Source organism: Corapipo altera, unplaced genomic scaffold (genome assembly GCF_003945725.1).
Source record: "Corapipo altera isolate COAL_440 unplaced genomic scaffold, ASM394572v1 189, whole genome shotgun sequence".
Lineage (NCBI taxonomy): Eukaryota > Metazoa > Chordata > Aves > Passeriformes > Pipridae > Corapipo > Corapipo altera.
Window position 1 is genome coordinate 24,562 of NW_020885064.1, and position 10,874 is coordinate 35,435.

General features: G+C 61.1%; 1 protein-coding gene across 3 annotated transcripts in view; it reads right to left on the bottom strand.

Annotated features, from left to right (window-relative positions):
* Nucleotides 1–2,824: 2,824 nt before the first annotated feature.
* The window catches only part of STIM1 (stromal interaction molecule 1), a 67,848-nt gene continuing 59,798 nt past the window's right edge, over nucleotides 2,825–10,874 (bottom strand). For all 3 annotated transcript variants that reach the window (XM_027669030.1, XM_027669031.1, XM_027669032.1), the window contains one exon: nucleotides 2,825–5,755. In XM_027669030.1, the coding sequence (XP_027524831.1) occupies nucleotides 5,206–5,755 (550 nt within the window). In that variant the 3' untranslated portion in view covers nucleotides 2,825–5,205. The remainder of the gene's footprint in view (nucleotides 5,756–10,874) is intronic.

Here is a 10,874-nt window from a genome sequence, read left to right on the forward strand (position 1 = left end):
GGCAGCCTCAGAGCTCAGTTCAGCCCAGCAGTTTAATTACCCAGGCAGCTTCATCTCCTCGGACGGTGAGATTAACGGGGAGATAGACAACAGGTTGGCAAAGGGATACGGTGCCTTTGGAAAGCTTCATAAAAGAGTTTGGTGAAATAAACACCTGAAGAAAAGCACAAAGATCAGTGTTTACAGAGCCATAGCGCTGTCTGCTCTTTTACATGGATCCGAATCACGGGTCATCTACCGCCACCACCTGCGACTCCTCGAACGCTTCCATCAACGCTGCCTCCGTACAATCCTAAACATCCACTGGTCAGATTATGGGACCAATCCATCTGTTCTAGAACAGGCAGCAGTCACAGGTATTGAGGCCATGTTGCTGAGAACACAGCTGTGTTGGGCAGGGCACGTCTCCAGGATGAAGGACCAACCACCCCCTCCCTAAGATCCTGCTTTATGGTGAACTTGCCACTGGCTGCCAAAAGAGAGGAGCCCTGAAGAGGAGATGCAAGGACTCCCTGAAACAACATCTCAGCCTTGGCCATATTGATCAACATAACTGGTCTCCAACTGGGAGACCTGGAGACACCCCATCTATAACGCTGCTGATGCCTTTGAGAACGCAGCAGGATCACCCTTGAGGAGTGTCATAGTTTGAAATTGGCCCCCCTTGAGAGTTCGGGGGCTCAGAGGTGGTTGGGTGCCAGGGCAGTGTTCCCTGGAGAGCCAATCACTGCCCATGTTGTTCACTTCTGCTCAAAATCATATATCACAGCACCAGAAGCTGTTGGCAGTTCCACCTTGGTTGTTTTGCTGTTGATGTCTGCTGCATGTAGGTGTAGAAGGCCAGGGGGTGGCTGGGCTCCCTCTCTCCCCCTCTGGGGGGAAGAGGGGAGCCCTGCGGCCCCCCTAACTCTGCCCAGGCCAGAGTTAGAGACAGCACTGGAATGAGTGCATGTTTGTGAGGGATGCGACTCACAAACAACTGGTAAGTGGGGGAGAGAGAGGCAGGTCCTGCGGCCAGGCCCTCTTCTTCCTTCCCCCCCACCTTTGCAGCCAGGCTGCAGAGCAGGGCTGTGTTTCCCTCTCGCTGTTTAGTGAGAGTGGATGTGAGGCTCAGCACTGGAGCAGAGCCAAGTGGACGGGCTGGAGGAGGCTCGATTGCTGGGGAGAAAATCCCAGGCAAGAACTGGAGATGGACCCCCTGAGAGAGAGAGAGAGGGGCCTGGAGGATGCCTCTGCCGTGAACTAAAACGCAGGACAGCCGAAAACCCGAAGGAGGAATCAACATTCCAGGACGCAGATGCTTGATAAGCTGGACAGCACTGCAGCAGCCTATGAACCAAGGTATGAGAGAGAGAAATCACACAGCAGCAGAAGAGCAAGGACTCAAGGCCATCTTCTTGGACTTCATGAGGAGGAGAGACTGCAACAAACAACTGGAGCTTGGTGAGGGGGGAGTGTTCAGACCCAGAACACTCCCATGAGGGAAGAGGCTGTGCTACATATCGGCCTTAAAGGCTACTCCTGGACTAAAGTAGTTAAAAGGAGGGGCTTGAAAGGACTGACTGATAGAAATGTAATATATATATAGTTGCCTTTAGTTTGTATAGTATTTATTTGTGTAAATAAATGTATATACTTCCCCCTTCCCCTACAGAAGCCTCTGGTCTGAAAGTTTCTCTCCGGTGTTAGGATAAATTATGAGAAAGGGTGGGGGGAAGCCTGGAAATTGGATTTTAGATTTCTAATGCGGCTCAAACTGCCACAAGGAGAAAAGGCAACGCAGAAAGAACCGTGCCGTGCAGAATTTACCACCTAAGGAGTCTTTCTGCTGTGCCTTTTGCAACCAATCATGCCTGTCTCATATTGGCCTTTTCAGCCACCAACGTGCTTGTGACAAACGTGGGTAGAGCCCTTCCCAAATCTACGTTCACGAAGCCCAGCCATATATATATATATACATATATATATATATATACATAGATATATAAAAAATCATGGTTGGCAGGGACGCTGTTGGGCTCTGGTGGTCACCAGGCGGGGAGGGGGATCTGAGGGGTGGTCTCGGGTTGCGGGAGGAACCAAAAAGAAAGTGGGGACCCTTCCCTCAATGGAAGGAAGGGGTAAGGAAAAGCAGTTCACCCCCAACAGGACTCACTGTGGTTCTCAGTTGATGGCGCCCCAAAAAGCTCCTCCTTTTCTCCCAGCGAGCACGGAGACTCTCCGATGAAAGCTCGCAGGGAAGCTGAGGCCAGCAGTCAGGGCTGGCCAGGATGGGAAGCCAGACCAACAGGCTTCCAGGCCTTCTCTCCACATACCCCGAACACAGACCCTGTCTCCATCCTCCAAAGAGAACCCAGCAGTCTGAATCTCTCCCCTCCGAGCAGAGCCAGCCACCCCCTCCCAAAACTCCTCCCCTCTCCCCCCAGCCTCTGATGGGCCATCCCCGAATTCGGCCAGATCTTTTGCAAAGCTAATTGGCTCCCTTCCCCCTTTCCATTCAAACTCAGTCTTTCCTACAGTGGGGGTGAGGGGGGGACAGGGGAAAGAAAAATTCTCCTGAATTTCTAACCTATAACACCTGTGGATGCGGCACCTGGGGACATGAGTTAGTGGTGCTTTGGCAGTGCTGGGGAATGGACTCGATGGGCTTGGAGGCTTTTCCAACCTGAACAATTCCATCCTTCTGTGGTTCCGTGTGCCATCCCACTGCTGGACCCTGTGGCCAGGCTGGAAACCCCTGGCCACCAGCAGGCCCCCAACAGCCCACTCCCCCAAACTGGGAACCTGGGAAGGGCTGGAAGAAGGGGCAGCAGACGGCAGCTCATAAAATAGACTACATGCTTTTATTGGATTGAAAAGTTTTATGAAATGACAAAAAAAAAAAATCAAATCAAGAGTTGGCAGATGCGTCGACAGTGGGGGGATCCCCAACCCCTTCTCCAGAAGCATCCACAGGTCTCCGCCACCACAAGCAGCTCCAGCCCGGGCAGCCCCTGCATGGGGGGCACCCACAGGACCCCAACCCCGCTGGCGTTCCCAGGGCACCCTGCCCATGACACTGGGGTGCCCAGGAATTGGGGTGCCCAGGAATCGGGGTGCCCAGGAATTGGGGTGCCCAGGAATCAGGGTGCCCAGGAATCAGGGTGCCCAGGAATCAGGGTGCCCAGGAATTGGGGTGCCCAGGAATTGGGGTGCCCGGGCAGCAGCCCCGGCCACGGGGCCGAGCACGTCCCCCCATCCCCAGGGAATTGCAGGCACTTAGTCACTGAGAGGAATTTTTCACTTGTCTCAAAGCAACAGTGGAATTGTCTAACTCCCACCTACGGAACAAAAAACACCTTTATAGCCCTTCCTGTGTTGTCAGGACATGAATATATTACTCTGGCATAAAGCAAGGCCCCGGGGGCTCCCGGCATCCCACCCTCCTCTTCCTCCCCCCATCGTGCATCCTCCTCTGCCTCGGCAGGAGAAGCCCCCTCCCCACCTCCAGGAGTGGGTGGGATGGTGGCCCAAGGGGCTGGGGATAGAGGGGGGTGGGAACAGGGACCCCAGGCTTTGGGGGGTGCTGTGGTGCCAGGGAGCCGCCTCGAGGGGGGTGGGGGGCTCCTCTGGCAGCTCCAGTGCTGAGCCTGGAGGGAGCTGGGAGCAGGGCTGGGGGATGGAGCTCATCCCTGAGGATGGAGCGAGGCGAGGCTCAGGGATGGAGCAGGGCTCATCCCTCGGGATGGAGAGGTGCCCATCCCCAGGGACAGAGCGAGGGTCAGCTCAGGGATGGAGCAGGGCTCATCCCAAGGGACAGGCTCTGCCCAGGGATGGAGGGAGGGTCAACCCAGGGATGGAGCAGGGCTCATCCCAAGGGACAGGTTCTGCCCAGGGGTGGAGGGAGGGTCAGCCCACGGCTGCTGTCCCAAATGGTGACCCCCTCAGTGGTCGGGGCTGTGCTGGGGGACACCCACTGGGCTGAGGGCTCTGAGCAGCGGGATGTGACCCACGAGGTGCCAGGGGAGGATGGGAGAGCCCCCGAGCCCCGGGGAGTGCCTGGGGACAGGCTGAGCCCCATGGCCAGCTGTGCTGGCACCAGGAGGTGGCCCCTGGGCACGGGGGACGCTGCCACACGAGCCTCCTGCACCCACTGCATCCCTCGGGGAGGGCACAGAGCCCCTGGGCTGCTCTAGGGACGGAGCCAGGAGAGCAGAGGGTGTTGTCAGGGGCCTGCCAGCCCAGCCTCTGTCCCCTGCCCTGCAGAGCCCTGCTGTGTCCTGCTCCCTCCTCCCGGCCCTGCCAGGCCGGGACAGGGCACACAGGGACAGGGGACGGGCCCTGCTCCCGGGAGCTCCCTCCTCTTTGTGTGGACATGATGGCTGGACCTGGCTCTGCTCCAAAGCCCCTCGGGACCGCCCTGCCCTCCGTGTTCCACCCCGGCAGGGTCTGGAGGAGTCCTGGGCACTGGGGAGGGTGCCCGGGGAAGTGAGGCCAAGGCCAGGCGTGGGCTCCTTCCCCCGGGCTCCAGCCCCCCCGGCCGGGCAGAGCAGTGCGGGGACAGCCCCGAGCCCCCTCCCCGAGACCCAGCGGGGCCGCCCCGGCACGGGGGGACGTGGGGACCGGGGACACGCGGGGACCGGGGACACGCGAGTACCGGCAGGGGCAGAGTCCTCCCCTGCTCCTGCTTACGCGGAGCTGCTCAGGAGGGGTCCCCCCTCCCGACGGCGAAGCCACGGAGGCCGCGGTGGAAAAGTGACTCGGGGAAAGGAGGGAGAACCGCCGCGAGCTGAGTCAGCCCGAGGGGCAGCGCGGGAGCGGCCGCCCCCCCTCCGGCCGGACTGTGCAAAAGTCGGAGGAGGCAGGAAAAAAAAAAATCAAGAGTAACGACGATAAAAAATAAAATAAAAAAACAAAACCACATTGAAACCAAACCCAAAGGCCGCGTGGCTGAGCGGAGCAGGAGTAACTGGAAGCCATGCACAGCAAAGCCGGGAGCGCAGCGGTCGGAGGGCGGGCAGGGAGGGGGGCTGTTCTCCCGGGGGAGCCGGCGGCGGCGCGGCTTTTCTTCTCGGAGGTCGGGAAATAAATAAGTTTAAATAGCTCCCCCCGTGCCGGACTCGGGTGCGGAGGGAGGGCGGCGGGTGCCGGGGCCGCGCTGCGTTCCCGGTGCGATCCGGCCCCGGGCCCGGCGGGACGCGCTCCTGGGGGCTCCCCCCCCCCCCGCTACTTCTTGGGCTTCTTGAAGATCTTTAGGGGGAACTTTTTCTTGCTCTGGCCGGGGTCAACCTCGTCGCCCGTGAGGCTGCTGTCCTCGTCCCCCGGGCTCTTCTTGGCGGCCAGCTGCGGGATGCGGGTGCTCTTGGCGCCGGGGGGCCGGCAGTCAGAGATGGGGGAGGGGGTGTCGGGGTCGGGGGAGCTGGGGCTGTGCGACCGCGACGAATCCGAGTGGCTGGGCTTGCCGGCCGTCGGGTGGCTGATCTCCCCCAGGCTGGAGGACTTCTCCATGCCGTGGTTCACCATCATCATCTTCTTCATCGCCATGGGGCTCTCGGGCAGCCGCTCCGGCAAAGGCCCCGGCCCGGGGGGCTCCGCGTGCCGGCTGCCGCCGTTGGGGGTGGGCGCGGCGGGGCCCGGGTGGCCGGGGACAGCCTCCTCCACGGAGCGGGTCAGCAGCGTGGGCCGGGCAGCCAGGAGCTTGGGAGCCGAGCTGGGAATACGCTGGTGGTCGCTCAGGTGCGGGATGGAGGAGTCGGAGTCGGAGCGAGTCAAGTCTCTGCGGTGGGAGGGCAGGACAGACGCGTTAGTGCCGCCCGGGGCCGGGCTGGTGCCGAGCCCGCACACACCCCCGCGGAGGTGCGGGGATGGAGGGACCCCTCCAGGACTGCAGCCACCCCGGGGAGGGGCAGTGGGGCAGGCGCCCACCCCGCTCTGCTCCTCTGTACGAGTGCAGGGGCACCCTCGGGATGGGGGCACACACAGGGACGGGGCACCCCCGGGCCGGGGGGCTCCTCCTGCCCGGTGCCACCTTCCAGCACACGGGGCAAAGCGACCCCCCAAGTGCAGCCCCAGCACGGGGCTCACCGACGGGGGACGTGAGTACACGGGGGCAGAAGGGAGCCCACCCCCTCCCCGCGGAGCCCGGTGGGAGCTGGGAGGGGTCCCGGCTCGCCCTGGAGCACCGGTGCCCCCAGAGCTGCAGGCCCGGGGGAACTGCCCCCGAGGGTCCCTCAGCCCTCGCCGGCACCCGCGTGTGCGCCCACCCCCCCCTGCCCTCCCCGCACACACAGCCCCGACCCTGCCCCGCTCCGGGCTCAGCCGCTGCCAGCCCCAAATCCCGGCGGCAGGAATCAGAGCCCGGCCGTTCCCGCACGAAGCCATGCCCAGCGCGTGCCCCACAGCGGTTTGTGCCCAGCCTGGTGCCTGCCGGGGATGGCAAAGGGAGCCCGAGGGGCTCCCGGAGCCTCTGTGGAGAGTGGGAGGTGGGAGGGAGGGGGAAATGGCAAGTCACAGCTCACTCCTCCCCGCCGGAGGGGCCGGGGGGTGCTGGCCCCACACCCCCGGGGTCCCTGCACAGCCACCACCCCCATGGCAACACCCGGCACTGCACGGACACCCCTGGCACGGGCACAGGGACGGGGGCACGAGGGGACACCAAACACAGGAGAGTGGTGTGGAATGGGATGGAAATGGAGAGGAAAACAGCAGAGGACAGAGAAGCAGAAGAGTGAGAAGAGATGGAGCTGCCCAGTTCCTCAGCCCCCCCGGCCCCTGCACAGACCCCCGGGAAAGGGGTCACCAAACCCACCCACACAGCACAAGGAGACCCCAGAGCCTTCCTACGGTACCACCATGAATAACAGCAATCTGGAAGCAGCAAAAGAGAGGTAAGACGAGCAAACGCCCTCAACACAGAGCTGGAAGCTCTGGAGAGACATCCAGGCTGTAATGGGGAGATGCTCAGGAATCCCAGAATGGTTTGGTTGGGAAGGACCTTAAAGCTCATCCAGTCCCATCCCCTGCCATGGGCAGGGACACCTTCCACCAGCCCAGGTTGCTCCAAGCCCCGTCCAACCTGGCCTTGGACACTTCCAGGGATCCAGGGGCAGCCACAGCTTCTCTGGACAACCTGTGCCAGGGCGTCCCCACCCTCTCAGGGAAGGATTTCTTCCCAATATTGCATCTAACCCTGCCCTCTGGCAGTGGGACACCATTCCCCCTTGTCCCAGGTCCCTCTCCAGCTCTCCTGGAGCCCCTTTAGGTCCTGGAAGGGGCTCTCAGCTCTCCCTGGATCCTTCTCTTCTCCAGGTGAACCCCCCCAGCTCTCCCAGCCTGGCTCCAGAGCAGAGGGGCTCCAGCCCTGGGAGCAGCTCTGTGGCCTCCTCTGGCCTCTCTCCAGCAGCTCCACATCCTTCCTGTGCTGAGCTCCCAGGGCTGGAACAGCTCTGCTGTGGGGTCTCACCTGAGGGGGCAGAGGGGCAGGACCCCCACAGCCCCAGGTCCTTCTCCCCAGTGCTGCTCCCAATCCATTCTCCCCAGCCCGTGTGCTGGGACTGTCCTGACCCAGCTGCCACTTTGCACGTGGCCTTGCTGAACTCCATGAGCTTGGCACAGTCCCACCTCTCCAGCCTGTCCAGGTCCCTGTGGATGCCCCATCCCTTCCCTCTGGCCTGTGGCTGCCCCACTCAGTCCTACATCAGCAGAGGTGCTGGGGGTGCCCTCGATCCGTGTCACCGATGGAGCCGTTCCACAGTCCCGGGCCCAATCCTGAGGAAGCCACTTGTCCCTGGTGTCCACACACAGTGGGGGCACACACAGCCCCAGAGTCCCAGCTGTCCCAGCACAGGGTGGCTATACAGCCAGGGAAGATTCTCCTTGTACTGGAACAGGGTATTTTAACAAAACCCACGGGATAAAGCCGGGCTCTCGTTCACCAGCTCCACAGGAATACACGGAGGACAAGGGGATCCTGAAACCTTGTGGATGGCTGGGATACAGCCCTGGATCCACTGCAGGAGCCCAGCTGTGGAGAACTCTTGTCTTCCCCAGAAGCAACAAGCCCCCAGCACTGCTGGGCTGGTCCTTGTCCCCTGCACACGGAGCTGATCCCGCCGATACCCGAGCGCCGGAGCCGCATCCCCGGGTCGGTGGCAGAGGAGAACACAACAATCCGGATGGTGTGAACTGCCTGGCTATTCTGAGGGAGCAGCTGGAGGCTGCCCAAGGCAGACACCTGCCATGGATCCCATGTGTGGAGCCACGGAGCTCCCAAGGCCACAGGCAGGTCCCACAGAAGGTCACTGTCACAGTTGGTGGCCCACAGCTTTCTCTGGGAGAACTGGGCCATGGGAACAGCAGCAGCAGCCATGAAACCTGATGGGGCTGAACATGGGGGTGTTTGAGCCAATCCCAGAACCTGGATGCAGATGGGATCCACACATCGGGGCTGGGAGACCTCGGGATGCTGCCAGTGTCTGCAGACAGACCCTGACTGTGACCACAACCTTCAGCTCCTTCCGTCTGAGCAATCCAGGGGTCTCTGCTCTGCCCCAGTGTTTCTGGTTTGTGCCAGTGCTTAACACACCTGCAAAGGGGGAACCTGTGCTGGGAACTCCTGTCTGGACACTCCCTGTTCCCTCTCCCAGGGCAGGGGGGTGGAAGCCAACCCATGCATGTTGGTGAGATGCTGTCAGGGCTGAACATCCACTTTCAGAGGCTTGTTTTCTCCACAAATCCCTGGAAAGTGCCCCCTTTCCAGGAAAACAAGGCAGACTGGCAGCAGGGGTTGGCACAGCCCGATGCTGAGCTGGGGCAGCACAGCCAGGAGAGAAGAGAGGCTGTGGGGCAGAACCTTGGCCTGGGAATGGGGTCAGCTGGAGCCAGGACCAGGGGAAGGCGGGATCATCTCCAGGCAGGATCATCACCAAGGAGGTGGGAGAGCCCTGAGGGGTCACAGCATGTCATGGCAGGTCCAGCAACACCTGCTCACTTCAACCTTGTAACTCCACAAAGCATCTTGTCCATGAAATCCAACCCAACCCTTCCGGCTGCTACAGGGATCCGGGCGAGGGTCGGTGAATAAATCCTTTAAAAACAAGCAAGAGAGGGGCAACTACAGAGGGGCAACTACAGCAAAACCTGGATTTTTTTAAACTGAGGTGACCTCAGGGACGTGTGAAGAGGGTGAGTTTTCCCTGCTGAGCTCCAGAGTCTCTCCCTCTGTCCCGCAGGTCCTGCAGTTTCCAATCCAGACGGGCCCAAAGCAATCCCACGGTGCTGGCAGCGCGTGGAGCGAAGGACACCGGCAGCTGGAGAGCCCTCTCTGCTCCAGGAGGAATTTCTCCCCTGGGAGCAGACACTGGGAACCTGATCTCTGGACAGCTGGTCCCGTGGGAGGTGCAGGAGCAGCAGGAGCAGGTCCTTGGTGACCCCACGGCCGTGTCCCCTCCCAGGGTGGCTCTCCCTGGGCACCTGGGGGTGGTTTGGGGGTTCCATGTCCCCATTCCTGCTGTGGCTGTCGCTGCTGTTCCTGGGATCCCTTCCCTGGAGCAGATGGCAGCACTGTGCCAGGTCCCACCTTGCTGGACCCCCAGTTTGTCTCTGGGCTCCTCATCCGGGGGGACTGAAGGAGCTGATGGGGAATCAGCCCAGGAGGACACAATTCCCAAATATCCCAACGGTCTGAGCTAACCCATTTCATACACAACCCTGTCAGCTGTAACTCAGGAACATATTCCCAAGGGACAGAGGGAAATGCAGTGACTGCTGAGCCCAGCACACAGTGGCACATCCCCGGGGGGCAGCAGAGCCCAGCCTGCTGTGCCAGGCTCCAGGGACACCCTGGCACATGGCACAGAGCCACTGTGCCAGGGACAATCCAAGGGACACCTGACAGACCAGGACACACACAGGGAGCAGCTGTGGCACCCATGGGCTGATTTTGGGAGCTGAACACCAGCAGCTGGAAACTTCTGCTGGGATTCTCTACAGCACCAAGTGACCCTTTTCCTGGTGGTTCCCACAAGGACAGGGGAGGTTTGCATCCACGGGGACAGGATTCCTGGGATCACCCTGGCTGTGTCAGGGACGGCAGGAGGAAGGGACACTCCCAAGCCCAGTGCTGGGACAAGAGGGAGCCAAGAGCATTGCCAGGATATTTCCATCATCTTGGGTGAGGCCCAGCTAAGGCCTGGCCTGTATCCCACTGTATCCCTAAGGATTATGCTCCTGAACCAGCATGGCACCTCGTGAGGAGGAAAAGCTGTTCCAGGACACAGCCAGGCCTCGGTGGGATGCTGGGAAAGGGCCCTTCAGAGGAAGCACTTCTGTGGAGCAACAGGAGCAACTGATGGCTCATCCCTCCTGGAAACCTCGGAGCAGAACAGGAAAACACCTGGAGCCTCAGCCTTCCTCCATCCCAGCAGTGCTCACTGCTCTCTTCCCTGGATCCAGCACACCTACACCTACCCAGACAGACCCCAACAGCACTCACCTGCCTGAGGGCAGGAAGGATCTGCTTCCACCCACACCTCCTACCCTGCTCCACGATCCCACCAATCCCACCGATCCCATGGGATCACTGCCAATGAGGGAGGGTGAGAGGATGGCACGGACTGACTGGGCAATGAGGGAGGGTGAGAGGATGGCACGGACTGACTGGGCAAACGAAGCGGAGAGCAAAGCATGGAGTGAGGAAAGCCTGGAGTGCAGGAAGCCTGGGAGCAGAGGGGGAGCAGGGGAAGGGGCAGGAAGAGGATCTGGAACAAACCCCTGGTTTTCCCCAGCCCTGCAGCCCAAGGGGGATTTCTCCAGGGGGTCCCGCTCGGGCACATCCTGGCACAGGGCCGAGGGAAGCCCAGGGGCTGCCCTGGGCAGGGTCTGCTCCCCCAGCCCTC